The 27,458-nt window shown below is 42.0% G+C and overlaps 1 protein-coding gene and 1 long non-coding RNA gene across 2 annotated transcripts in view; one reads left to right on the plus strand and one right to left on the minus strand.

Annotated features, from left to right (window-relative positions):
• LOC142046322 (uncharacterized) overlaps window positions 1-27,458 on the minus strand; it is a 128,075-nt gene that overhangs the window by 85,521 nt on the left and 15,096 nt on the right. The window lies entirely within an intron of this gene.
• NPY (neuropeptide Y) lies at window positions 12,892-26,617 on the plus strand. Its single transcript, XM_032773863.2, has 4 exons — window positions 12,892-13,163; window positions 13,958-14,145; window positions 22,013-22,093; window positions 26,378-26,617. Exons 2-4 carry the CDS (start codon window positions 13,958-13,960, stop codon window positions 26,400-26,402), a joined length of 294 nt encoding a protein of 97 aa, XP_032629754.1. The 5' UTR covers window positions 12,892-13,163; the 3' UTR covers window positions 26,403-26,617.

A 27,458-nucleotide genomic window follows, 5' to 3' on the forward strand; every position in this document is an offset into this window, starting at 1 on the left:
GGGCTATATTTTCTGGTCTACTTTCCCCCTCCTTCTGCATTGGAAGTCACTAACACTTACACTGACTCATTTGCCTGCAGCATTTTTGCTGCACTTACACGGCACTTGAGAAAGGTGCCAGCTAAGATATCATCTTCCCAGGCTACCAGCTGGCCAGAAGCTGACACCACTGTATTAGACTGACAATATCCTGAACAAACCTTATTGAATTAGGGTTAATGCCTTTGGGGTCTATTGTATTAAAATGCAATTGTGTATGTGGTGTTGTGGCACTGTATGTACCTTCTCTTGTAGGGAAGGGGGATGCTAATATATGTCCTCCATTATCAACCTTTGGAAACCACTCCCCGGAAAGGTTCGCATATAGTTATTCAAACTGGAGTCTCTGGGGACCAAAACACAAAGAGAGGGTTTCTGGATAAATATCCTGGTTTTAAACTGCTCAGGGCCTTCCTGATCTAGCAAACAGTCAGGACCCCTGATCCATAGAGGGCCCCAATCCCTAGGGTATGGTTAGAAGGTCTGGGTGCTTGTTCTGAGCTGAAGCTGTAATGAACTGGTAACCACAAGGAATCCCCCTTGGTTGAGGGGTTTGAGACTGTTCCTGCCAGAATCCATGTTAGGGCTGAGTGAGCTGTGGTAGGCTTATTAGCATTCATGAAGGTTCTTTTATTGTTTTGAATGTATTTTCTCTGTAATGGTTTTTACCCTAAGACTAAAGTAGGCTTGCATAAGAAGAGCTACGTAGTACCTTATAACTGTAGCAATTATATCTGTTAACCATCACTGAAGAGAAAGCAATCATGTGTCCTAAGGCAATCTGCCTGTGCTGGGAATAACCCAATATAAGCAGGAAACTGTGCAGCCTGGAACTACTCTGGTCACAAGGGAGAATCATAGAATATCAGGGTTGGAAGAGACCTCAGGAGGTCATCTAGTCCAACCCCCTGCTCAAAGCAGGACCAATTCCCAACTAAATCATCCCAGCCAGGGCTTTGTCAAGCCTGACCTTAAAAACCTCTAAGGAAGGAGATTCCACCACCTCCCTAGGTAACCCATTCCAGTGCTTCACCACACTCCTAGTGAAAAAGTTTTTCCTAATATCCAACCTAAACTTCCCCCACTGCAACTTGAGACCATTACTCCTTGTTCTGACATCAGCTACCACTGAGAACAGTCTAGGGAGAGGGATGTGTGTCTCCACCCAAGAAAGGCAATGGCTGGGAAGCTGAAAGTGGGTGCCCTTTTGCATCAGTGAGGGGAAATACAGGTGCAGTTGCCCTAAAATGTGACAACCACCCTTCTGGTAAAGCCATGGTGTGATATCAGTAAGACCCATACTTTGGGGGACATGAACCCAAAACAACAGTGCTGGCAAAGGAGGAGATTGAATTGACAGGATTTCAGCACAAGGAAAAAATTAAATCCCTTAAGACCATGTACAAGAAAGCCATGGATCGCACCACCATGTCTAGCAAATTTCTGGAAACATGCCCATTCTACAATGACTTTGACCAGGTGCTGGGCACCATGGCATCAGAAGTGGCCCCTTTAATTTCTGATGATCTTTTGGTATGGGAGGAAGAAGGTGTAGAGCAGCTGCAGCAGGAAATGGGGCCAGAAGACATGGAGCAGATCCTCAACCCCAACCCCTATCCCCACCATACCATACACCGCCTCTGCTTTGGACAACAACCTCAAATTAACGTTGACCCTGGAATTCTTCTTGGACTGATCCCAGGATGAAATGAAAACAGCATCTCTGTATCAGGGTGAGTAGCGTGTAGCCAGGTTTGTTATTGTTATAGGACCTAATACAACATAAGGGATCTGGCTTTGCCTGCAAAGCTTCAGTTGATGGTGGAAAAGACTCTATTTTCCCTGGTACCCTTTCCACCACCTCCTGCCTTCTGCAGTCATGGGTGATTCAAGATGGATTCCTAGTGAGGAGAAAAATGCAAAAAGGAAAACAGCAATATATTGTGCTGCAAGTATGCAAAGCACGGATTTAGTAAAAGCACAGCAACGCACTGCCTGCAAATACAGGGATGGGGGCAGAACAAAAATATATGCATGTATCATATTTTGAGGCAGTCTGCATATTAAGTTCACTGCATGACCTTCTGTAATAAGCCTCTGTCCCAAATCTGGACCTTAGCGTCCAAAATCTGGGTGCTTAGCATGAACCTCCAAGCTTAATTACCAGCTTGGATCTAATCTCGCTGCCACCATCCAAAATTTCCAGGGTTTTGGCCCCCTTTGGTCTCCCCAAACCTACCCGTGGAGAGACCCAGACCCAGAAGCTCTGAGTCTTACGCGCAGGGAAAACTCCACTTCCCTTCCCCTCCCTCTCCTAACCCAACTTTCTCGTCTGGCTAACTTGAGAGATTGGATGCAAGCTCTTTACATCAAATACCAAGAAGCCTGTTCCCCTCGTCGTTTTCCAACAAAGAAGACAAACCATCAACACAAGAAACAGAGATGATTTATCTCTCTTTCCCCTCCCACAAATTCCTGGTGCTGGCACAGAGCTTAATCCTGAGAGAAAAACTCAACAAGTCTTAAAAAAAAAGCTTTATAAAAAAAAGAGAAGAAAAGCACATCTGAATATAACTCTGTATCAAAGAATGACAATACAGATTGGGCTATTGCTTATAAGAAAATATAAAAATCAGTCTGATTCAAAAGATATCCAATTTGAAACATTCCAGCAAGTTACACAATCAGTAAAAACCAAACAACATAAAAGCCTATAATTGTTTTTTCAAACCCTGTACTTTCACAGAGTTGGAACTCAGAGATAAGCATGATAGAAAGACTTATCATAAGCTGAGAGACACAACAAAGCCAGGAGTCCAAAAATTCCCTCCCTGATTTGAAAAATCCAGTTTCCTGATTGGTCCTCTGGTCAGGTGTTTGGTTCCCTTTGTTAACCCTTTACAGGTAAAAGAAACATTAACCCTTAGCTATCTATTTATGACACCTTCGTTGGTATGAAGCCCAGCCAGAGCACCTGCAAAGTGTTTGCGAGTTTGGTGGATAGCTGATACAGGTGGAAGGGGGGTGAGTGGGAACCACACATCTGTAATTCTTCTAAGCAGCTGCATCCTCGTTCAGCATCCTGTTTATGTTTGCTGATTTTTTTTCTCCACTCTTTGATTTTTTCTTTTTTGGGGGGCATAAAAATAAAATGCTGTTTCATTGCTTTTCAGAGACATACTGACCCCAGGATGAATAGGTACAGCACCGAGATGCTACGGACTGTCAGAGAGGAGTTCAAGAACTATTGGGTGAAAAGAAAAAAGGCCAGAGATTAACTGCTGCAAAAATACATAGGGAATTTTCCAGTAAGGTGGACTGGCTCCTGGAACACAACAGGCAGATGATGGAAAAGGAGAAGAAACTGATAGTGGACTACATTATCTTCCTTCCTCACATCACAGTCATAGGCAAAGAGCTGCAGTGGGTGACAGTAAAATCAACATAGGGAGATATGAACTGACTGTTTAGCATAATGTCCAGTAGGCAGCAGAAAATGCCAGCCACGATGATAGCTCCTGCCATGCATTCAGAAGACAAGCTTAGGTGGGGAATGAACCACTCGGTACAGTACATGGAAGAAGTGCACGTAATGTACGTAGTGCACATGGCCAAATGTACCTATTTCATTCTAGTCAAGCATAGCAAAGGGGGAAGGAAAACAAGTCTGATCTTGAGGACCAGTCTCATCATTTCATAGAATCATAGAAATGTAGGGCTGGAAGGGACCTCTAGAAGTCATCAAGTCCAGCCCCTTGCGCTGAGGCAGGACCAAGTAAACCTAGATCATCCAGGACCAACCTGTCCTTAAAAACCTCCAGTGATGACGATTCCGCAACCTCCCTTCGAAGCCTATTCCAGAGCTTAACTACCTTTACAGTTAGAAAGATTTACCTAATTTTTAATCTAAATCTCCCTTGCTGCTAATTAAACCAATTACCATTTATAGTCAGTGATTTTAGCGGGGGAGGGGCAGAAGGGGAAGGAAGAAGTCATTTATTTTCATTGCAATTTATTTAGTGCTTGCATATTCGCTGAGCCAAGCAATAGCATTCTTAGTGTCCAAGTGGAGCTTTCAGAGCCCACCGCTGAATTTGGTTAGTGAGCATTCCTCAATAATGTGTATCATTGTTTGATCTGTGCTGCAGCTGCAGTTTGGATTGTATCGAAGACCCCAATGGTGCTATTTGGCTGCGCAGAGGCCTTGCCCAGTCCAGAATCAGTTAAGAAGGGCCCACTGATCACATAGCAGGTCAAAGCTGGGTGGACAAGCAGTAGGGTCTGTGACGAGGAACTGATTGGTGGTTGGTGTTAAGTACCAGTCTTCCCGCCACGGGGACTCTGCTGTTATGTCCTGACATGGCAGCCTTGACCACAATGGGTGTAGTGATTAAAGACATAGATTGTGGGCTAAAAAGGTCATTGAACAAGGGTAAGTTTGGGTTGGCATGTACCTTCTCAACCAGCTTGCCAGCTGCAATCTCCCTCCTGATGGAAAGGGGAGCAATGTGGCTCAGAACTGGAAGCCATGGAAGATGAGTCAGTCATAAAGTTCCTGTGATGATGATCATTGTTGAGTTGAGTTACACATCAACAGGTTTGGTGTGTGCTGATTGACTCCATACTGGTGCACAATACTCTGTTATTGAGTACGAGATGGCACGAACTGAGGTTCTTAGGGTTGGAGCATCTCCTCCCCATAAAGAACCTACCAGTTTGCTGAGAAGGTTGTTGTGTGTCTTGGCCTTTGTTGCTTTCTTGCTCTGGTGGCTTTTGTATGTTGGAGTCAGTTTGTTGCGATGATTGTTTATATTGTACCTTGACACACTGTTGATTATTTTTTGCTGCTCAATCAATAGCTCATTTTGTTATTGTTTTGCAGTCAATGGACACGTGAATTAAAGAAAAAGCTCTTAATAAAATCTCAGTTTAAACATACATCTAGTTGATTACTACATTGGTAAATATTATACCATATGCTGATTCACACAGGTATATTGCTACAGCTCTCCAAACCTATGGTCACATAATTCCCGCTGCCAACGTTTTAACATCCTTACGGTAATTCCTCCTGCAGTGCAAGGGTGTGGGTACATAAGGCATTCCTTATGTCCCTTGCTCTCAGGCTCTGCACCTTTGCCTTTGGTTGAATTCATTCATTAATGTGGGTTGCATTAATAGCAGCTGGAACAGGTCATCTTCCAGAATAGAACCCAGGCCTTGCACTGGTTGTTTGCTTTATTGAAATGGTAAGCCAATGCACTACAAATAAGTTCTCCCACAATATGCTGCGAAGAGTTACATAAAGCTGCTCAGTTTAATGCACCACTAAGAACCATGGGAAATCCCACTAGAAATCATTCCAGCACACTGGCTAGTGCAGTACCATTGCAGACACAGTTACACAGTGTTAGCATGGGCAGTGCTTTTCCAGTGGGCACACTTCACCCATGCTAGGCTAGCCCAGGCTTATAATTGATTAGTCCCAGTTATCTCCAACATAAAATCTTTTTTTAATGTCTGCCAGTGCTGCAAATTCAACTTTGGATTTGAAAGTCAATCTTGCTTTTGTGGGTAACTCAACATTACCAGCAACAATGTATTTGATACATAGAAAATTGTTAGACCAGGCTGACTCCCACGAACTCTCTCTTAGTTGTATTGGCTTTGCAGTGCTAACAAGAGTAAGTACAAAAAAACAAACAAACAAAACCTCATCAAAAGTAAAAATTGATCTTTATCAGTAAAATAAGCAAATATGACTACATCTGGATTGTGGATCTGTTGAGAAAGAAGGTGGCATTTTATATAGTTAATTTCCTAACCATAACCACATTCTAAGCACAAGGCTGTTTTTCAGCTTTAGTGCGTTAGATCTAGATTAATTCATTTCTGGACACATATCAGTCAGTGGTAACATTTTACTAATGAATATTCTCAGATTTCTTTTGAAAGCTTCAGCATACGTATTCTTGTATCCCCTTCTTTAATTTACTCCCTGCAAGTAGGATGTCTGACAATCCTCTATCTGGATGTGTTTGGTTTTCTTCAATCTTTAGCATACTCCCACTAGCCTTTGAAGTCTTTTGCATTTCAGACAAGCCTTTGTAGTTTTTTCAGATGCCTCATTTTAGCAGACTTGCTGTGGGGCCTACCTGGACCTCTCTCTCTCTTCTCCTTCTTTTACATTACAGTTGTATTATTGTACATTTTAGTAATTCTATTTGTCATTGAGCTACTGCAGTTTTCTCAGTCTCTCTTGTCTCGTATTCTTGCAGAATCACTTCCCCCCCAGAGCTGGGAGATTGTATTTCTGCTGTGAAGCCCACGTTTTATTTTATGTTGTTACTCGCTGTTTTTGGTGATAGCAGTTGAGGTGTTGCCAGAGATCTTGTTCTAGTCTCTACATCCTCTTGAATGTGTCAGTGTTTCTATGCTGTCTTGAGGGGTTGAGGTGTTGGGGAAAACTCCTTCTTGTCAATAATGTTTTTGTTGCTTTGGCTAGTATGGTTGTGTTCCTGTTAAAACTGTGAGTTTCTGTACGTGTCCTGAGAATTGTTACTGATCCCCTCTGGCCTCTCAACAACATTCTCAGAACTCTGGATTATTGCAGTGTTTTTGCAAAATCAATTATATTTATTGCAAGGTTCCACTGAAGCAAAGTTTCATGTTTCCAGTTGTACCTTTCTGTGGTTTATAAGGCAAAGGCTTACAGAGTCTTCACTGGTGTGAACAGCACTACTTTAAATAAAGTAGAATTTATCTATACTAAATCTTGAAACTCCAGCTCCAATCCAAGGAGTTTAAACAGAGTCACTCAGTCATTACCAAAAATTGTTATTTTCAAGGATGTTGCCTTTCCTTTTGCCTAAAAGAGAGGGGGGTAGATGGAGATTCATGGTGGCCTGAGTGTCTGTGGGAACCTAACTGTATAATTTTTCTTTAGTTCATCATTGTAGTTCTACACCTTAGCTTTCAAAATGAACTCAAATTCTGTGGTGCTTGAAATTCCAATTCCCTGACTTGGTCATTGAAAATAATTGGCCTTCTCAGTGTGAAAGTGTTGGAATATTCAGTTACTTTGATGGGAGCCATATAGGAATATAGACCCAGATTCTCAAAGATATTTGGGTAGCTAACTCCCCTTGAAATCAATGGGAGCTAGCCACCTCAATACTTTTGAGGATCTGGGCCATGGCATTAAATACATAAGAGGGAGCTCTCCAAGTGTCTCAGCACTTGGCTTGCATTCTTATGCTCTTCTAAGTGTCCCTGATAAGGGATGAATTGACTGTGTTGCTTTTTGAATGACTTATGCTGTGCTCTGCCAGTTTTCCTCATTTGTTTGAGTGAGCATAAATAAAAAAGAAAGTGCCTGGTGAGTTAGCTGGGGTACAGGCATATCTCTGCCTTTTAGTGGAATATCATGAACCTTCTTGGATATCATGGGCCTTGCTGAGTTAGTAAAGATGCTCCTTTAATATTAGCAGACAGAGAAGTGCTATGCTTTAAGACTGAAGTGCCTATGTTTGAATCTTATTGATATGTAAAATGATTAACAAGAATGGGATCTGAGTATGTGTAAAAAGCCAAGACAAGTCCTTTGGCCTTAGGAGAGTCCTGGATTAAAAGAGTGAAAAAGTGGGCATTGGCTAGGTGTATTAAAGTGCCATGAAAGAGACTAGTCTCGAAGTATTTTTAAACAATTGAAACCAGCAATATTAGGAATTTTGTGTGAGAGCCTGATTTTGTGAGATTACCAGCCCAATCTTCTTACCCTGTAGGTTCAGATAAGTTCACACAACTATTGAATAATAATTGTACTACTCTGATAAGAGTGAACTTCCAAAATTCCAATCTTAAAGATTCAAAATTTCTGGAAGGTTTGTTCAACTATGGAAACCCTTAGGGAGTCATTTTAATTATTTTTAACATGTTAACTTCAAATTACCACTGTGACTTACAAGGGAGCACAGCCATCATCAGTTGATGGATAATATCTGCCCTTGCCAGTTGCTTCATATCTCCTAAGACATAGGCTGGAGCTTGTATTCTTAAATACTTTCCGTGTGCTAAGTGAAGTGTTAATCTTGTTCTTGCATTTATAACAAGTGCTGTTAATGGGATCATTGATGCATGACACCTCATTTTGTTTCTTTAAATAATAAGATCCCCCCCTTAATTCATTGGCTACATATTATGAGTAATAGTCTAGCCACACTATAACTTAATCACACTACATCTCAGTTTAATCACACTCTGTCATGTCCCATATTTAGTGCAATCATGTATATCACCTTTAATAAATGGCTTAATTTTTCATTCACATTTATGGTATTTGCAAAACAATGTCATCTTCAATAAATTGGCATACTGGAAGAATTCAAGTTCTCATCTTTGTCTGAAATTGTAGCTAAACAGCCTTCTATTTAACTTTTAAATACCTTGAAATTAAAATATATGTAAATATGAAGTTTCATGTTCCTTTTGGCTTTTTTCTGAATGCTGTATTTTGATCTGATATTTGCTAGCAACTTTGAAACAATCCTGCGTTTCACTCTGTACATTGTGTTACATACATACGGGCTCTTTAACTGCCTTTTTATGCTGCCGCTGAAGTTAGCTGGCACCAGTGAGCTCAGACATTTTCTTCTGTAGACATCAATATCCATCCAGTTGCTTGCTGATGTGAATAAACAGTATCATGACATGGTGGACTGACACTGGTTGTATTAACACATTTTATGTGATTATGCACTTTATGTAGTAATACTTTGATGTGAATAGTTGCTCTGAGTATGTAATGCTACCATTCAGTGCATTGATTTTTAACAAGATATTGTGTGAGTGTGTGTGGACCTCATTTAAAGAGAGAGTGTGATGAACAGAGTGAGAATGCACTCATCTGACAGCTACATTTCTGGGGACATGGATGGGATATTTAATTGTTTGGCAAAAAGTAAATGTAACTAACTAATTTGCTAACACTCCTGCCTCTGTCTCTTTCTTATCTCCCTACCAAACTGCACTTGGATCATACCCATCTAACACTCCCAAACTGCATTCATCTTTTTCTGTCCTTCCTCTCCAGCGCTATGTTATCACAGTCATCTCTTCCAACTATCCTCCCATCTCACTCCTCTACCAAAAGCCTCCTCCTGCTGAATATGTAGCTCTCGTTTCTGACGGCAAAGGGAAGCAACAAATGCTGGACGTCCTGCAGAACAACAATGCAATTAAAGCACCCAAGTGGGAATATAATGTATGGATGATGTCATTAAGAGCATAAACAGCAAAGAGTCCTGTGGCACCTTATAGACTAACAGACGTTTTGGAGCATGAGATTTCATGGGTGAATACCCACTTCGTCGCATGCATGATTAAGTGCATAGTGAGCCCTAAACCTGCAGACCTCTTGCAAAACTCCTGCTGAAATCAATGGGAATGGAGAGGTGCTCAGTTCCACCAATCAGGCCACTTAGATGCCTAAATTAGATTCCTAACTTTAGGTACCAGGTTTGCAAATGTTGGCCTTACCATACTATTTTAATAGCTTCAATACCTTGTAGATGGAGATTGCCCTAGTTAACATGTTAAGGGGCCAAAGCTGCTCCCATTAAATTTAGTGGAAGTTTTCCCATTAGCGCTAATAGGAACAGGATTAGCCCCTAGAGGCTTTCAGTGTTTTGAGAAATAAGACCAAAAACACCCAAAAAATTAAAAAACCCAACCACCCTGAGAAAATGTTAATAAAAAGTTGCATGAATTATATGGATTACTACAATTCTATAGGTCCCTGAATCAGGAACACATCCCTATTCAGGAAAGTACATAAGTGTGAAATTAATTTTAAATATATGTTATGGGACTTAAGCACATGCCTCAAGATCAGCACATGCTCAAGTGCTTCCCTGAAAAAAGATGGATTTAAGCACTCCATATGTGCTTTCCTGAATCTTGGCCTAGATAATGGCCCAGAGCACTGTTCTCTCTATTTAAAATGTTAAAAACAAACAAACAAACAAAAACCTGTTGGAATTATTTATATTACTGCAGCCCATTTATAAGTTCACACATATACAGAGATTGAACATATACTGGTCCAAGGTCTTGGGCTTCCTAAATTAAATCTTGGTACAAAAAAAGCAGTGGCATCCTAAAGAACAGTGAGAAATTAATGGTTTGATATTTCATGAATCACTATGCTATTGTTTGTTTATTTATTATTGCAGCAACTTGGAACCCCAATTATGGACCAGGGCGTCATTTGTGCTAGGTGCTCTACAAACACAGAACAGTAGCAACAACAGCAAAAGATGGTCCCTGGTATATATGAATGATACAGGCATGCACACAAGGTGTATTTTCACAGATTTTTTAGCACTATGCAGCTTTTGTTCTAGCCCTGGTAAGTCTTAAATACTGGACTTTACATTAATTTCATTCTGATTACCATCTTCTTCATTTACTCCTATTTCTATTTCAACTTGATTTTTAATGGGTGCTATCTTGAGAATCACCAGTACTAGAAATAATAGCAATGTTAGAGTGCAAGGAGTCTCAATTTTCAGACTGTATGGAAGTATTAATATTTTTGATCTGAGAAATAAAAGAAGTTGGTCCAATATTACCTCATCCCCTTTGTCTCTAAATGTCCTGGAATCAACACAGTTACAATACCACTGCAGATGAAAAGTATTAATGTGGTAAACTCTTCTCCACTTCTGTGAGCTGATGGGACCCAAATCAAGCAGGGCCGGGCCAGAGAGTGGTAAAGATGGTGAATGCCAGTTTTGGAGCATGCTCTCCCAATATGCCATTGCCACCACCATCCGTCCTTCCCAGAACCCTATGAAAGCTAATTAACTGAAGCACTGTAGGGTTTGGATTCAGCAGAATTTTGGAGGCAAAGTTGGAAATGGAGGTGGTTTCTATCACATACTCTTTAGCTGAACCCATGAATTTCCAGTGGGCCTCCTTGAGGGGGGTCAGCCAGTGTTGGTAAAGTTCTGCAGAATTAATAGGGTAACTCTTTACAAGATAACATGCATATGATGTCTCTTTACTAGTCCTGCAGGAATTGCACTGCTTGGAGGATGAATGCTATCAGAGCTGCTGTGCAGAGCTCTGTGGATCCCTTTCTGGAGCTGCTGATTTTAGGAGCCAAAGACCCTGGCTATTCCATGGAAAAAGAGCAGGGAACTCCAGGCATGGAGACTCATTGAAAGTCGTCTTCTACATGGGGTAAAATATAACCCACAGTTTCTCTTTCTGTGTCACGGTCAATGCTTTACTGAATCATAAACTATTGGCTATTATCTTGGCGAGGGCTCTGGGTCTCTCTAACTTGCTCCCCAGCCTTGGTCTGAAATAGCCAGAATTGGGTGACCTTCCAGGCATGCTGTACAAGGAACTTGTTTGACCGGGTTTTGAGAGAAGGTTTTGACTATGTTCTGGAAATGATGGAGGTAGAAAGAAGCTTCTTTTCAGATGGCCTAGTGGCTGAGTTAATTTGTTCCTGTTTGAATGTTTGATTTTTAATGCTGCCTGGTGTATTATATTATTGAAAGATTAATTGTCAGGGGCCCTAGAGCTCTTCTGTAGGCATTTTATGTTTTACTACTATTTAAATCTAATGAAAAAAATAACTGAAAGAAAGTTGTATTAGCGCTGAAGTGTGAGAGTGGGGCTGATGGCAAGATGTCAGTCAGAATGATTTGATTTTAAAGGCTGGCATCACCTCATTTAGTAACATATATTTTCCATATTTTATTAGATTACTGAATGTTACTTTATAGAACGTCTCCGTGGTTCCACAAAAGTCCTTCCAGCAAAGTCTGAGAGGCTATTAGAGACCTAGGCAACATCCACTACCATAAGCAGTTTCTCTTTTCCAGACTGTGAGCACTATCATGGTGTAAGAAAGTTAAAGTATCGGTGTCTGCTGGAACTTTGAGGGGCCTGCTGTGGCTGGCATCATAGGTTAGTGGGGTGCTGAACATCCTCTGCTATGGAAGTGACATAAGCTATACTGAAAAAAGTCACTTTTACTCCAGAATAGAGGGTGCATATGGGGAGTTATGTTAGAACTAGAGTTGATCAATTTCCCTGAACAGATAAGCCCCAAGGCTCTCTATTGGGAGGGTACAATTTCTGGGTCTGTGACTACAATTTTGGCAGGATCCAGATGCAAAATCTGGATTTTTATGATGCAGTTGTACATCAGGGTCTGGAGCCTTTTGGTGTAACAGGAACAATTAACCTTGTTCTATATTTAAGCAGTGAAATTTTGAGATTAGGGTGAAAAATTGGCTATAGACGGCAGTGCAAGTTTTCTTTGGTGATGTTGTGCCAGGATGCATCAGCGTTTTGTATTATTTTGAGGCGGGGGGGGGGGGTGTAAGAGGCATATCTACACCTGTTCTCTAGTTTTGCTGTATAATTAGAGGATTTGTGCAAAACAAGGGCTGTAGCTGGCAGGATTCAGGTGTAAGATCCAGGGCACCCGAACTACTATTGCTCCAGCATGAGCAGTTTTTATGGGTGCAGAAGGAGCAGCTGTACCTCATCCAGGCTGTGGAAACTGGGAGGTGGCTGCCAAAAGTGGAACAGCGGGTTTGCACCGGACTCTTTGGGACACGTTTGCGCCGGGGGCCAGGGCCTTTTTGTTCTGGTGCAGTAGGAGCAGCTACAGTTTTGACAGCGCAGTGTGGGAGTTTGGAGAGGACAACGGGGCGGCTCCATCGGAGCCAGGTAGCCCCAGTTTCACCCTGCTTCTGGGCGGGGGAGGTGCCCGACAGTGCAGGTGGGTGTGTGGAGGGGGGAGGGCTGGCTTGGGACCCGTCAGCAGCCACCCTGCTCTCCCCTCCCCGCGTGCCGGGGATGGGGGCGTCAGTGTCAAGAGGCAGCAGCAGCCTCTGGTGCCAATCCCGGGGCAGGGCGCAGGCGGCGAGGGGATTGGAGTCGCCGAAGCGTCAAGCGTGACCGCCCGAGGCCCCTCCTGCCTGCTGGGAAAGCCATAAAAAACCTCGGCGAGGCGCCGAGCCACAGACCGGAGAGTCGAGCCGCCGCAAGAGAGCGACGCCGACGTGAGCGCGGGAAAAGCCCCAGCTACAGAGCCTGTCGTGAGTACCCGCGGGTCGCCCTGGTGCCGGTCGCGGGACGCTGCCAGCCCGCCGCGCGCAAAGCCGGCAGGGGCCCGCCTCAGCTCGCCGCTGCCGGGCAGCCGGGTCGCGGGGCGCTCCGCGAGCACCCTGTTTAGCAACTCGGCTTCCCGCGGCGGGGGGGTCTCCGGCGGTGCCGCGCCCGCCCGGGCTCGGGTGCAGAAACTTTCGTTTCTTCCGCTTTTCGGAGGAGGTGCGAAGCCTCTGCCCGTTTGGGGCGGGGGAGCCCCGGCTTGGGTGCCGCCTCGTGCCCGGGCTGGGTCCAGCTCAGCAGCCAGTGGAGCGGGCGGTCATAAGCCACCAGCCCCCACAAGCTTTTTAAGGGGAAACCAAGTGGGCCGGTGCGTGGGTCTCTCTCCCCACTCACATTGCATTGGAGGCTCCGGGTCGCTTCCTAGCATCCTACTAGAAAATCCCCGCAGCGTGTCCTGGCTCCTGCAGCTCTGCCCTGGGGCTGCTGCTATAACCAACCCCCGCCCCCCCCGCCTCAGGCGACAACAAGTGCAACTTCCTCGCACAAGCTCGGGGCGCGGGGACTTTTATCCAGCGCGAGCGGCTCCCGCGTGGCCGATGCCCGCCAGAAAGGGGGGGGGGGGGCGCAGACTTTGCAAGTCGTGTCCGGGTGGGACTGACACAGTCCCGCCGCCGAGCGCTCAGTCCCGGGAAGGGGCTGCTGCTCTCTGGGCTCAGCTGCAGCCCGGCGCCCGCCCTTTCACGCTCCTTTCTCCCGCCGCCACCGCCCGCATGTCGTGCAGATGCAGGGGACCATGCGGTTGTGGCTGTCCGTGGTGACTTTCGCCCTGTCCTTGCTGATCTGCCTGGGGACGCTGACGGAGGCGTATCCATCCAAACCGGACAACCCCGGCGAGGACGCGCCTGCGGAGGACATGGCCAGATACTACTCGGCACTGAGGCACTACATCAACCTCATCACGCGGCAGAGGTAGGTACTGGGCACCCCAGCGCGGGCAGGAAGGACGCGCACAGACCGGCTGCCTGTGTGGGGGGGTAGGGGGAGAGCCTGTGTATTCAGCAGGCTTATCCCCACCCCGTTTCTCAGAGAACTGGGGAAATAAGTTCTGATCTCGCCCAGGCTTTGCTCTGTATGAGGGGCTCTTTCCCTCTGTACAGCAGCCACTAGTGAGCACTGCTTGGAGTGGGGTCTAACTCCACTAGGATCTCTAGCTCATGGGTCCTTCTACACCAGCCAGGTGGGCAGAGGTGAAGGACAGTCTGGTCAAGGCTGAGATCAGGCACCAGAGACTGAGCATGGTCCAGTGTGGAAACAGCAATCTGAGAGGCGAAGTGGTGAGGGGGGCACAACTGTGGGGAAGCTAAAATGCCCCAGTCAGAGCTCTGAGCACTTGTGAATTCACAAAATGAGGCCCCGAAGAAAAACAGTAATAGAGAAAAAAGTGTGATAAGGGTGAATTCCATTTCTGTGGCAACCACAGCCACTGCTTCATGATGGAGCAGTTCCTGTCTGGATACAGCACATGGGTTTTGTGTAAAGTGTAGGTAAATGTGACCTCCAACATGAATAACATGTAATAAAGGACTGGTGGAGTGGTACCAATATGGGCTCATCCAGTTTTGTCAGTTTTAACAGGAAGAGCTTTCGGGGCTAGGAATATGAAAGTAATAGGAAGTTTATTTTATGGAGAGAGTACCGGCAGAAGCAAAGGGGGACATAAAACATAAACTTCGAACATGAGAGTGTGAGACAAACCAGAGGAAAAAAGCAGAACAATTTCACACTTCCATTGATGCCGCTGTGTCTCATATTTATCTGGTGTTTATCTGGAGCCAGTGACAGTTCTTATTGTTGCTGAAGAATTGTAGTAATTCAGAAATCTTTTGTTTTGACAGCTGCTTAGTACACCAGTTCCTTAACAAATAATTAAAGAGTGCATTGTGTCGGTAGGCAAGCCTGCCTTTAGTGGTTATCTAGAAATGGCCCTGACTTGCTCATGTTACTGCAGATGTGTGTGGTGAAACGTCAGATTGTAATTTTACCTTTCATTTCAATGTCAAATCCCTTTATTTGGGGGCATCGTCCAATTTAGTTCAGCTAGCTAATAGAAGAGAAAGCTTCCTTTGAACCATGTCACCCACAAAAGCTGATGCTCTGATAATTTCCCATCTAGGCTATTGGAACCTCCTTTTTGCTATGTTTTTGCTTTCCTCCCTCTAGTTTATATAAAATGCAGATGCCAAGATTTTCTCTTCTTCTCCCCAAGGCTCTGCCCATATCGTCTTCCCCTTTCTTCACACTCTTGAATCACTACATCGGTTTCCCACCTCTTCTCTCATATCCCATTCTCAAATACAATTTCTTATATCGGCTGATTTATTCGTTAGACCGGTGGCTCTCAACCTTTCCAGACTACTGTACCCTTTTCAGGAGTCTGATTTGTCTTGCGTACCCCTAAGTTTTACCTCATTTAAAAACTACTTGCTTACAAAATCAAACATAAAAATATGAAAGTATCACAGCACACTAATAGTGAAGTTGCTGACTTTCTCAATTTTACCATATAATTATAAAATAGATCAACTGGAATATAATATTGTACTTACATTTCAGTGTATAGTATATAGAGCAGTATAAACAAGCCATAGTCTGAATGAAATTTTTGTTTGTATCGCCTTTGCTAGTGTTTTTTATGTAGCCTGTTGTAAAACTAGACAAATATGTAGATGAGTTGATGTACCCCCTGGAAGACCTCTGCTTACACCCAGAGTCACGTGGCACCCCTGGTTGAGAACCACTGCATTAGACAGTATTTCAAGTGTGGTTCTGGTCTGAAAAGTGACAGTGTAAAAATGACATCATCTTACTTAACAGATCCACTGCTTGCGTTTATATCATATTCATATCTGCTTCCTTTAGTGACAAAAATAAGATTTTACTCCTCCCTTATCCCCCTTAGTTCTGCAAAGTCAGTATAGCAGGGGAAGAATAAGCTGGATTCCATCCTAGTGTGCACATTATAAATAGAATGATTAACCAAAGTCTTTATTGATGATTAGGCATGAAGCAAAAAAGAATCAAGTTTGATTTTTATATTCCAGGTGGCAAGTAGGGGGAACAATCATTTTACTTTTAAATAGAGTAAATTTGAGTTGGAGAGTCAGTTAGAGAGTTGAGAGACAATAAATGTAGAACCCTACATTGCCAGTTTCACAATGTCACTTTCCAGAGCGGACCACACTGTAATCAGAGGAATGGAGACCCAAATAGGACTTAATTAAAAAACATGATGCACCGTTTCTCTTGTTCAATGCATTAACTGCACTGAAACAACCCACGGCAACACTTGCAATTGGTTTTAATTTAACTTTTGCACATTTCCTATTTCAGCAATGATAGAAAATTTTGTGTGGTATAAACGTCTTTCAGCTCTGATCTAGGATCGAGTAATATTCAATATGTTCTAGCAGAAGTGTCAATACATTTCTTTCTCTCCATCTCTTATACTTTTACAGTTTTCCCTTTCTCGTGATGAACAGCATAACTAAAGTCAAAGTTCTCCAGTGGGAACTTTATTTCATGTTACTTAGTACTGGATGATGGTTTTCAGGACTGGGTCTGACGAGCTAGGTGCTGGAACTAGGGGTGCTGGGCATGCTGCCACACCCCCTGGCTTGAAGTGGGTTCCATTATATAGAGGGTTTATAGTTCGGTTCAATGGCTTTCAGCACCCCCACTATACAAATTGTTCCAGCACTCTCGATGGAACCTGTGATTGCAGGGACACCTGTGATGAGAGGGCATAGCTAAGCTGCAAACTAAGCCTCTGTCTGTGGGACCTGGGCTTGTGTACTCAGCATTTTCAAGCTCATGCTTGAACATCCACTCTGCATTGTAAACCTGGGTTTACAGTTTCTGGACCCAGCTCTCTCAGCTATGCTAATGTGTTTGTATTTGTATCCACACTGCAAATGACAGGGCTTGAACTCAAGTGACAGTAGGACGCAGGCTTTGACCCACCGCCTTAGCAGAGTTCTAGGAGGACCCGGGTTCTTGAATCAGACTGATTTGTGTGTGGATGGAAGAGGGAATGGGCTCAAACCTAAGTTAGAGCTTGGGCTTAGTTTGAAGTGTAGACATAGCCAGAGAGGCTCCAGACGGGAGGAAGAGAGAATTTCGGCATGCTCATCATGTCTCACTGATGGTGAGCAAGATCCCAAGGCCTGGTCTGTACTTAAAAAGTTAGGATAACCCAGCTACGTCGCTCAGTCCACACCTGTGGGCTGGGCAGTTAAGCCAACCTAACCCCTGGTATAGACAGAACTAGGTCGATGGAAAAATTCTTCTGTCGACCAAGCTACCACCTTGCAGGGAGGTGGATTACCTGCACCAATGGGAGAACCTCTCCTGTCAGCGTAGATAGTGTCTGCACTAAAGTGCTACAGCCCTGAGCCTCTCCCTTACCCTGGAGTCCCCTAGGCCCAGCCATGAGCTTCCAGCTCACCACACAATTGGTGAAACATACGGGAAAGGGTATGTTTGAGAGGAAAGAGGCAGAGATAAGTGCCCTTTCTTTTTAGGTTTCCACGCCTGCTTTGTCATCTGATGCTTCTGTAGCTACTGATGGCATTTTTCTGCCCCATCCCTCCTGGCAATTGCTGCTATTTTAATCAAGACCTCTTATTGTCTCTTTCCCATGGGCTACTATTACCCACAACTACAGTAAAACCTGCCGCCAAGAGTGACCATTCATGGGAGCTAGCAAGAGTGATTGCTTGTAATAAGTGGCTTCTCTTCAAAGGTTTGCACATGGGAGAGTGGTGGCTGTTGGAAAGGCACCCGGCTCTGAAGGCAGTGCCACTCCCAGAAGCAGCGTAGAAGTAAGGAAGATCAGTTTCCTCCTACAAATTTGTTTTTATGGATGGTAGTAAGAAAATGTGGTCATTGGTCGCAGATGACAGGTGGCTACTCTTCACAGTTAAATTATAGGGGGAAAACATTCCCATGGCCTCTGCAAGTAGTCACTCATGACAGGTGGTCTCTTGTCAGGGGTGGTCACGAAGGCATGTTGTACTGTACTTCCTCTGCCTCACCTTCCATGAGGCTATTCCTCATTCCCAGACAGGGCCCTTCTTAGCTGTACCCTCTCTCTCCAGTGGTGCCCTTGGGAACTTCCTCTGGGCCTCATCCCTGTCCTGCTGCTTGAGTCAGAACCCCATCCTCCTCGAACCATCTGCTACCCCTGTACAGTGGCTTCTTTCCTGCAACTGGCACTGCCCTGCCGCTTAGTTGCCTGCAGCTTCTGACCCCTGAATCTTCCCTCTCTTCTTCACTTCCCCCATGGCTTTTCACTGTCACCACTTGCCTCCCCCAGCTTGTCCTTTGCATGCATTGCCATTCTTTGTTATATAGAAACATATAACATATCGTTTTAATTATAAGCCGACAAGAAGGTGGAATTCCTATAGGAAGAGGCTCTAATCCAAGGGCTCTAGATTTTTCGCATTTCACATCTATATCAGATCTATAATGTGAAAAAGAGCCTTTGTTACATGCAGATTCTTTTGATATTGAGGACTTTGCAAGTTTCTGAGCACCTCCTACAATTTGTTGCTGAGCACCCTCAACCCCTTCTAGAGGTGCTGAACACCTTATAAGATTTGAATTCCCAAGCCCAAATTTTCAAAAGTGGTGCTCTGGGTGCGCAATGTGAAACAACAACGGCCTGACTGTCACAAGTGCTGAGTGCTCACAGATCCCCTTGACTTCAACTGGAGTTGTGTATTATCTGGACCTCTGGAAAACAGGCCTTGATGTCTAAAGATATGTCTGCACTACAAGTGCTGCAGCAGCACAGCTGCAGCACTGCGGCTACACTACTGTAACACTACTGTGGACACTACAGTGATGAAAGGGATTTTTCTGTTGCTGTAGTGAATTCTCCCTCTCGAAAGGCAGTAGTTAGGTTGATGGAAGAATGTTTCCATTGACCTAGCTGCATCTACAGTGGGGGTTAGGTTGACCTAACTGTGTTGCACAGGACATGATTTTTTTCATAGCTCTGTGCTAGGTAGCTAGGTTGACCTAAGTTTTAGGAGTAGACCGGGCTTCAAATTGGGCACCAAACACTACTGGCCACTTTTGCAAAGTTGGTCCTTGATCTTTAAAATGTTAATACTATTTGATGGAAGTGGTTGTTCAAACATCTTGCACACAGCAAACAGTAGGTTGGGATACTGTCATTGGAAAGTCTCTGAATTGTGTAAGATAGATACGGAGAAAGTACTATTTACTCTGGTGTAAAGACTTTATGAAGGATTTCCTCCAATGGCAACTAATTCTCTTTTGTGTTCAGCCCTGGCTTTCAGTTCAGTTCTCTTGTCATTGTTCTACTGTGACCATAAGGGCTATCCTAGGTGATAGAGACTGCAAAACTAAGGGGCTCACCCAAGCCTCGAACATTTAACATTAGAAGAATTTGCTTTCCTTTTTAGTCCTTTGCCACCTGGGCTGATCCTTCAGTCAGCACTCCATTCCATGATGGCATAACGCTATTCAGGACACAGACACAGACACACCCTGTATGACAACATAGTGCAGCACAAGGTGTTGTCCTCAATCAGGGAGCCGGGGAGCTTCAGGGACAGAGTGTATCAAGTATCTTAAAATAAGAATCCTCTTCATGTATCTGAGCCATGTCTCCTCTCTTGCAAGGGACCCGACTCAGTCCTTATTCAGACAAAATTCTCATTGAAGTCAGTGGGAATTTTGCCAAGGTATGGGCTACTGGATCCAGTTTTTAATTTGTTTAATCAATGTCTTAAAACCAAATATTTTAATCAGGGAAATTAGATTCCTCCATAGGGGACACCCCAGTAACATCCATATTAATTGGAGTAGGTAATTAGAAACAAGTTCCTTTGTGGTGATGCAGCATAAGACATTTGATTCAGCCTCACGCTTGATTGAATTACTATAATAGCATTTCACTGTGTGCGGCTGGTTCTTTTCAGATATTCATTTTCAATCAGTTTATATAACAGAAATTTGCTTCCAAAACTTGAAACTGATACTGCATCTCTCTAAAGCATGGAGAACATACTAAATTGACAAAGACCATGGAAAAAAATCCAGTCATTAAGATATAATGATAACAAGTCAGCTTTGTTTCCACAGTCAAATATCATGGTAAACATATGAAAATCACCACACAACTTGTATCAAGAAAAGCTGAGAGTTTTTTGTTGGAAGGTTGCTCTTCTGCAATCTAGCTGAACCCACTGGAGGGACATCTTGAGGACCATTGACTTCAGTGGGGCCAGGATTTCATCCCATGCCTGTAATAATTCTTTGCCAATGTAACTTTACTGTCATTTTACGCATTCAATAGAACCTCAGTGTTACTAACGCCAGAGTTACGAACTGACCAGTCAATCACACAGCTCATTTGGAACCGGAAATACACAATAAAGCAGCAGCAGAGACCACCTCCCCCCAAAAAGCAGCAAATACACTACAGTGCTGTTAAACATAAACTTCCAAAAAATGAAAGGGAAAGCAGCATTTTTCTTCTGCAAAGCTCTATTAAGTCAATGTTCAGTTGTAAACTTTTGAAAGTACAACCATCTTTTGTTCAGAGTTACGAACATTTCAGAGTTATGAACAACCTCCATTCCCGAACTCTGATGTTCTGCTATATATCCATACAAGTAATAAACCATGATCTTTATTTCTTTACAGTGAAGGAAGTGTTCTCTTGTGGTTACCATTACTATTGTAACCTAGTGATCCTAGGGAGTAATGGATTACCTGTCAAGCTGACTGCTCATTATTGATACTGTTTTCAGAAAGGAAAAAAAGGGCACGTTCCTTTACAAGAAATGGGAATTGGGATTGTTTTTTCAAGTAAATGCCCCTAATGGATTCTACTGTTTTCAGGATTTTTTTTTTAAATGCAGGAATAGAAACACAGTTGTCAGGTTTACTAAGAACAAAGATAACACCCGACAACAATTGTCATACCATCTTACTAAAATGCTCTGATTTGCAATACAATATCTACAATGGCAAGATTTTTAAAAGTGACTAGTGAGTTTGGGTAGCTCAAGTTTTGGGTCCCCCACTTGAGACAACTTTAAGGTGTTTGATTTTCCACAGGTCTATACTCAACACATTTTGAAAATCTGGCCCCTTTAAGGAATCTCATCTCATGTTACTAATTAATTTTGAAAATCTTGGTCTATATGTATAGTAAATTGATGCAGTACGAGTCTTTTTTTGTATTCACTATCTAATGCAGGTGGTTTTTGTGGATTTCTCACTCAGTGAATTTCTGATGGAAGATGCAGCACTATCCAAAACGGTGCTAGGACTGAACAAAAAAACCTTAACTGCATTTGTAGAAAAGGATCATAAACCTCAGATCTGCTGTCATATTTCAACTCTCTCCCTCCCTCCCTCACTGGCACATCCTCCCGCACAAAAAGTGTGAATGTCAGATATCTGCTAATACCCGCCAAACAAAGAAATGTTAGAAATGTTCGGTTTCTATCATGTACATTATAACAGTTGATTATGGAAAATATTTCTATATGAGGGGTCTTGATATGTTCTAGTTATTAACATATTTGTTAATGTTTTAACAATGTGACACTAGAGTGACACATTCTCATATAAACAAACTGGGTTCAACTAAACACCTGCTGGAGAGTTGTCTTTACTTCTACCCTACAAAATTTTGCAATAAAGGTTTGTATGAACATTCCAAAGTTAGCCTCAATTTTAAAGTTGGAGGTATGAAAAAATAGATACTTTTTTTTTTTTTTTCACTTAATAGATATGGAAAGAGATCAAGCCCAGAGACACTGATCTCGGATCTTTTGTTGAGAGAAAGCACAGAGAATATTCCTAGATCTAGGTAAGTACAAAAGTGCTTTGTCATAGCTTTTATTTCTATTTTAAATTTTAGCTATTTCAGTAAATGATTTTCATAGGCAGAAAATAGTAAGCATCAGAAATTAGAACACTGTATTTGGATGCCAGTTTATATATATAATATAATTGTGTGTGTGTGTGTGTGTGTGTGTATATACACACACACACACACACACAAATACAATTATTTATCCATTATTAGAACAACACAAATATCCTAGGAACATAGGAGCTATGATACCAGATCACACCATTGGCCCAAGTCAAGTACTGTATCTTACTTTTGTCCGTAGCTGATGCCTGATGTTTAAAGGAAGGGAAGAATCCCCATAATGCATCTCTCTTATTGTGAAATGCTGCACAGAATACCACCCTGACTCCTGATGGTGATTGTGACATTCCCCTCTAGTGTTATCCAGACCAGTGATCTGCTAGGTCACTCCAATCCTTGACTCTGAGACTGGGAGCCAGCCTTACCCTGTTCTGCTGTGAGAACACCCACTCCTGTGCTGTTCAATCACAGCGTGTGGCATGTAAACTGCTCCCAGCTACTTGCAACCAAAATACACTAGCCAATATCTCCAGTCCCAGACACCACCCTAGGAACCTCCATCTTGCAGTGTCCAGTTATGCCCGCTGGATACTGCAAGCTTATATGAGTTCGTCAATTTAACAAAGAAATTGATATGTACCAGACTTGTCATCCCAAGAGGAGTCTCTGACACACTTCAAACCAAATGCACTGCTTCAGGTAGAATAAACAAACATTTATTAACTGTGAAAGATAGATTTTCAGTGATTAGAAGTTAAAGCATAACAAGTAGGATTTGATCAAATAAAATAAAAGCAAAATGCATTCTAAGCTGATCTTAACACTTCCAATGCCCTTACGAACTTAGATGCTTCTCACCACAGGCTGGCTGGTTGCCCTTCAGCCAGGCTTTCCCCTTTGATCAGCGCTTCAGCCACTTGATGGTGATGTCTGTAGATGGAGGTGGAAGAGAGAGGAAGAGCATGGCAAACGTATCTCCCTTTTATCATGTTCTTTCTTCCCTCTTGGCTTTGCCCCCCCCCATCAGACTCAGGTGAGCATTACCTCATCGCAGTCCCAAACTGACCAAAGGAAGAGGGAGTGACTCACTTGAGAGTCCAACAGATCGTTCCTTGTTGCCTAGGCCAGTGTCCTTTGTTCCTGTGAGGCTGGGCTGGGTTTGTCCCATACATGCCCTGATGAGGTGTGAACTGCCCCTCTGCTCTTGAGGAGTTTTTGCATAGCTTGCTTTAAGCCATGAGGACACATTTTCAGCCTCAGAACTATATACATGAAATTACAACCTATAACATTACTATAACAGTGATTACTATAATATTACCATAACAACAATGCTCAGTACATCATGAGCCTTCCAAAGACAGCCGACAAACTTTGCATTAGATACTACACAATCATATTATAAGGATGAACATGGGGGTGTAGGGTATTCCCACGAGGTACAGAACGTCACAGTGATCCACCTACATACTGAAACCTGAGGCATGTTTCCCCATTAACTGTTAATTTCCTTAGTTTTATTTTTCTCTCTGAAATCCTGGCTTCTTTTAAAATAGCTTTAGGTGGGAAAATCTGTGACTATCTTAATCTAAACACAGATTATGTACAATGCTGTCTTTAAAATATTATGTTTTGCATGAGTTTTGTGCCTAATATTTTACAAAGTGAAAAGGTCACAAGTTGGCACATACAAGAATATCTACATCTCAAAGCCCATGATCTGGATGTATGATTTTACTACAACATCATATAAAACAACATTGTCCAGGGTGGCTGATTTTATTAAAGGTGTTATTGACTATCTCAGTATAATGTTAATTGCTAAGGTATGACTATCAATGCAGAAGGCCAGTATAAGATCTATGCATCACTGAAATTCCACTTAAACTTGATGTTGTGTGGAAAAAGCAGAACCTTAAAGATGCATAGGTCTGGTGTTGGCCCTTTGCACGGGGTGAATTTCAGCCTGTAAGTATACATCCATTTAAGGTAATGGCATATCTGATTAAAATACTATAATAATCACTAAGATTAACACAGTCTTGCAAAATTCTACTTGCCGCCTCATCTGGATTGAGTCTATTTTTTTAATGGAGATGTAAAATAGTATTTTTAATCTTAATTGTAGTTAAGAGTGGGTAAGCAGAGTTTAAGCCTTGGCTGTTATGTTTAAAAGATTGGTGATAATATGTTTACTGTAGAAGTAAACTATTTTTACAGTAGCTATGTCATAGTGCCCAAGCCAGTCGTTGTGCTTCATAAGTCAACATGCATGAGCCCAATGGGAGTACTCTCGTGCCTAAAACTAAGCACACATGTAAATCATTGCAGCATTGGGACTGAAGGGCCTAATCCCACAAACCCTTTGTGTCCAGAATTCTCATTGATACCTATGGAAATTGTCCGAGCAGTGGACTTTCAAGATTAGGCCCAAGTATAGGAAATTCTACTACAAAGTTAAAATACAGCATTATGGTTATAACTTTAAGTGCACTTGCCGTGATAAAATTTATCTCGCTGGTTTGATGTAAACATTAATGTAAACTGTAGTGAAATATGTTATGGAGGTTCTCTGTGCTTTATAAAGACAAGGCAGAACGGTAATTCTTCAAGGAATGCTATCAGTGTCATCAGCTTGGGGCAGCACACATGTAGTGTTACAATTTATGTAATTCCTCCATGTAATTCTTTATACATAATTCTTCCCCCTCCTCCAAAAATGCTACAATGCTTTATTTATAATAATAATAATCAGGGCCAGCTCTAGGCACCAGCGTTCCAAGCATGTGCTTGGGGTGGCCCTTTTCAAGGGGTGGCATTCCGGCTTTTTTTTGTTGTTGTTGCTGCTTTGGCTTGGGGCAGCAAAAAACCTGGAGCTGATAATCATTAATAACTTAGAGCCTATGAACCGAAGTAAATAAACAAGTGTGCATGTGAAATGGAAGAAATTATAAGGAAAAGATTTTAGTTTAATGCCCTCAACAGGGTATTGTAATCAACAGTAAGATTAAAACAAGGTCCAAGATTAATAAAAAATAAAAGCAGTTTAAAATTAGTTCAAAACTTAAAATAAAGTAATTATGTATATGTTTATATATTTAAGAAATAGATGCACGCACGGGTAGCTAGAGAATAGATCTAGCTTCCCATTGCTGTATCATCACCAGAAGGGTCACATCTCGTGGCTGTGTCACTTCTGTGAACTTAGACATTGTACCCAAAATTAATGAAGTATGAATTAAAACCTGAATAGTTTTCAGCTTGGCTGAGTCTCCTCTGATGTGCATTCTTACCAGCTAATAAAGAGAAACTCCATAAATGTCTTGAATTAACACTGTACGTTTGGACATCTAAAGAAAGTTTCTCCCCTAGTGGAACATCTTTACTAGATTCTAAGAGAAAATAGATCAAAAATAAATGCCCAGGGAAACTAAGGGAAGCATTGAGTTTAATACAAATGACTCTCTTATGGCAAGAGTGCATGGGTTTGATCTTGTGGATCCCGTGTAGTCATTAGGAAATCCTTATACTGTATGTGTATTGTCTTTTGTCTCAGTTATGTTCTCCCTCTTTTAGTCCCGCTTTCTGTACACATGTAGTACAATACCAGGATACAGAAATACTTTGGGCCTGCGGCATTTGCTTTAGCAAATATTTTAAACGTCATTTATTTAAAATATTAAGCAATAATGCACTGAAAGATTTTAACAATTGCTGCTGTTACCTTCAGATTGAGTTCTAGAAAAAGCTAAATTCTGGGAGAACAGCATTATAGAATTTTGCTAAATTCAGTAAGTCCTCTCTTGGAAAAATATCTGTTGTACTGCTTAGTCAGAGATACAAGTGTGCTAATAGGCATGTTGATATCTCTACATGCCATAATTTTTTAGCAAGTGTTAGCCACTAGCATGCATTTTTTCTGCAATGGGTCTTAGTACTGCAAAGACACAGCACTGATGCAGCAACATTTAGGGGCCCATTACATAACAACGTGTGGGTATTTAGCCACCTGACTCCCATTCATTTTCATGGAAGTGGAGCAATTCAGTCTTCATACTCACATTAGAAATGTATCCCATACTCTACTAATGGTATTAAAGTGAGAACTTTTATTACTTTTTCCTGTTAAAAGATCATTGATGATCTTAAAATCTATTTGGTTCTGTCACGAATCTTTCAGAGAAAATTTCATAACATGTTTAATGTGTGTTACAGGTTTGAAGACCCTTCTATGTGGTGATGGAAATTTCAGCACATCGTCAAACTTTTCCTAGTTTTCAATCCATACTTATTGCTATAAGACCAATCACAGTTTATCACTCCCCAGTGCATGCAACCATCGTACTGAATTCTGTAGCATTTTTCCTTCATCATACTTGTATATACATTTATTTAAATAATTTATTTGTGCATTCCACAATGTAACATACTAAATGAAAGACAACAACACTATTATTGGCATAGTAAAGATTTGTTTTAAACTATTAAAACTGAATTACAACCTCCCTGCAGTCTAAAGTAGCATGTACAGTGATCATTTCACAAATATTAAAATAGTAATTGTGAAAGGTGAAATAATTACAACACTTACCTGGGCCTTTAATTCAATTTTTCTGTTTTGATTTATACAAATTTATTTATGTTTCATAACATCCAATATATCTTACATAACTTAGGAAAATAAAATGATCTGGAAAGTGTTTTTTCATACTCATTATACAGAACAATTGTTTATTATTTACCTTAACCCATATATTAAAATTAGTAGCATTTTCAAAATACAAAGAGGTTTAATTCTGCTGAACTGTCAAGACTGATTGAGAGTTCAAATTTAAAAAATGGAATCTCTTCGTTGTGGCAATATACAAAGTGACAGGAAACAATATAATTCCTAGGTAATATTGCAATATGAATTTGGAAGTATTTGAGAGTTAATAGTTGATTCCATGAAAAGCTGCCTAGTGAATGTTTGATATTTCCTTTGTGATATTTCTTTATTTCTGTCCTAGTCACCCTTTGCATGAGCAGAGAGTACCTAGATCAGGTACAATGGTATTTTCTTTGGTGTTTATTCTCCAAATGTTCCATGTGTAAAATTCCCATTACCCTGGTGGGAGAGCTACTGATGCTTATTGAGTTGAAAATTACCTTAATGTTTTCATTCAGAACTACTTAATGTTATAACAGCGTTTTCTACTCTCATTCTATATATGGTTCTGTCACTGTCAGAGATTCAGTGTGGAATATTGTCAGTAGCTGTTTGTATTATATTTGGCCTTTTATATAGAGTGGCATA

This window comes from Chelonoidis abingdonii, chromosome 2 (genome assembly GCF_003597395.2).
Source record: "Chelonoidis abingdonii isolate Lonesome George chromosome 2, CheloAbing_2.0, whole genome shotgun sequence".
NCBI lineage: Eukaryota > Metazoa > Chordata > Testudines > Testudinidae > Chelonoidis > Chelonoidis abingdonii.

Coding starts and splice junctions, on each gene's coding strand:
- NPY (XM_032773863.2), top strand. CDS start 13,958: ATGCAGGGGACCATGCGGTTGTGGCTGTCCGTGGTGACTTTCGCCCTG. Junction 14,146..22,012: donor AACCTCATCACGCGGCAGAG/GTAGGTACTGGG, acceptor TTCACTTAATAG/ATATGGAAAGAGATCAAGCC. Junction 22,094..26,377: donor GAGAATATTCCTAGATCTAG/GTAAGTACAAAA, acceptor TGTGTGTTACAG/GTTTGAAGACCCTTCTATGT.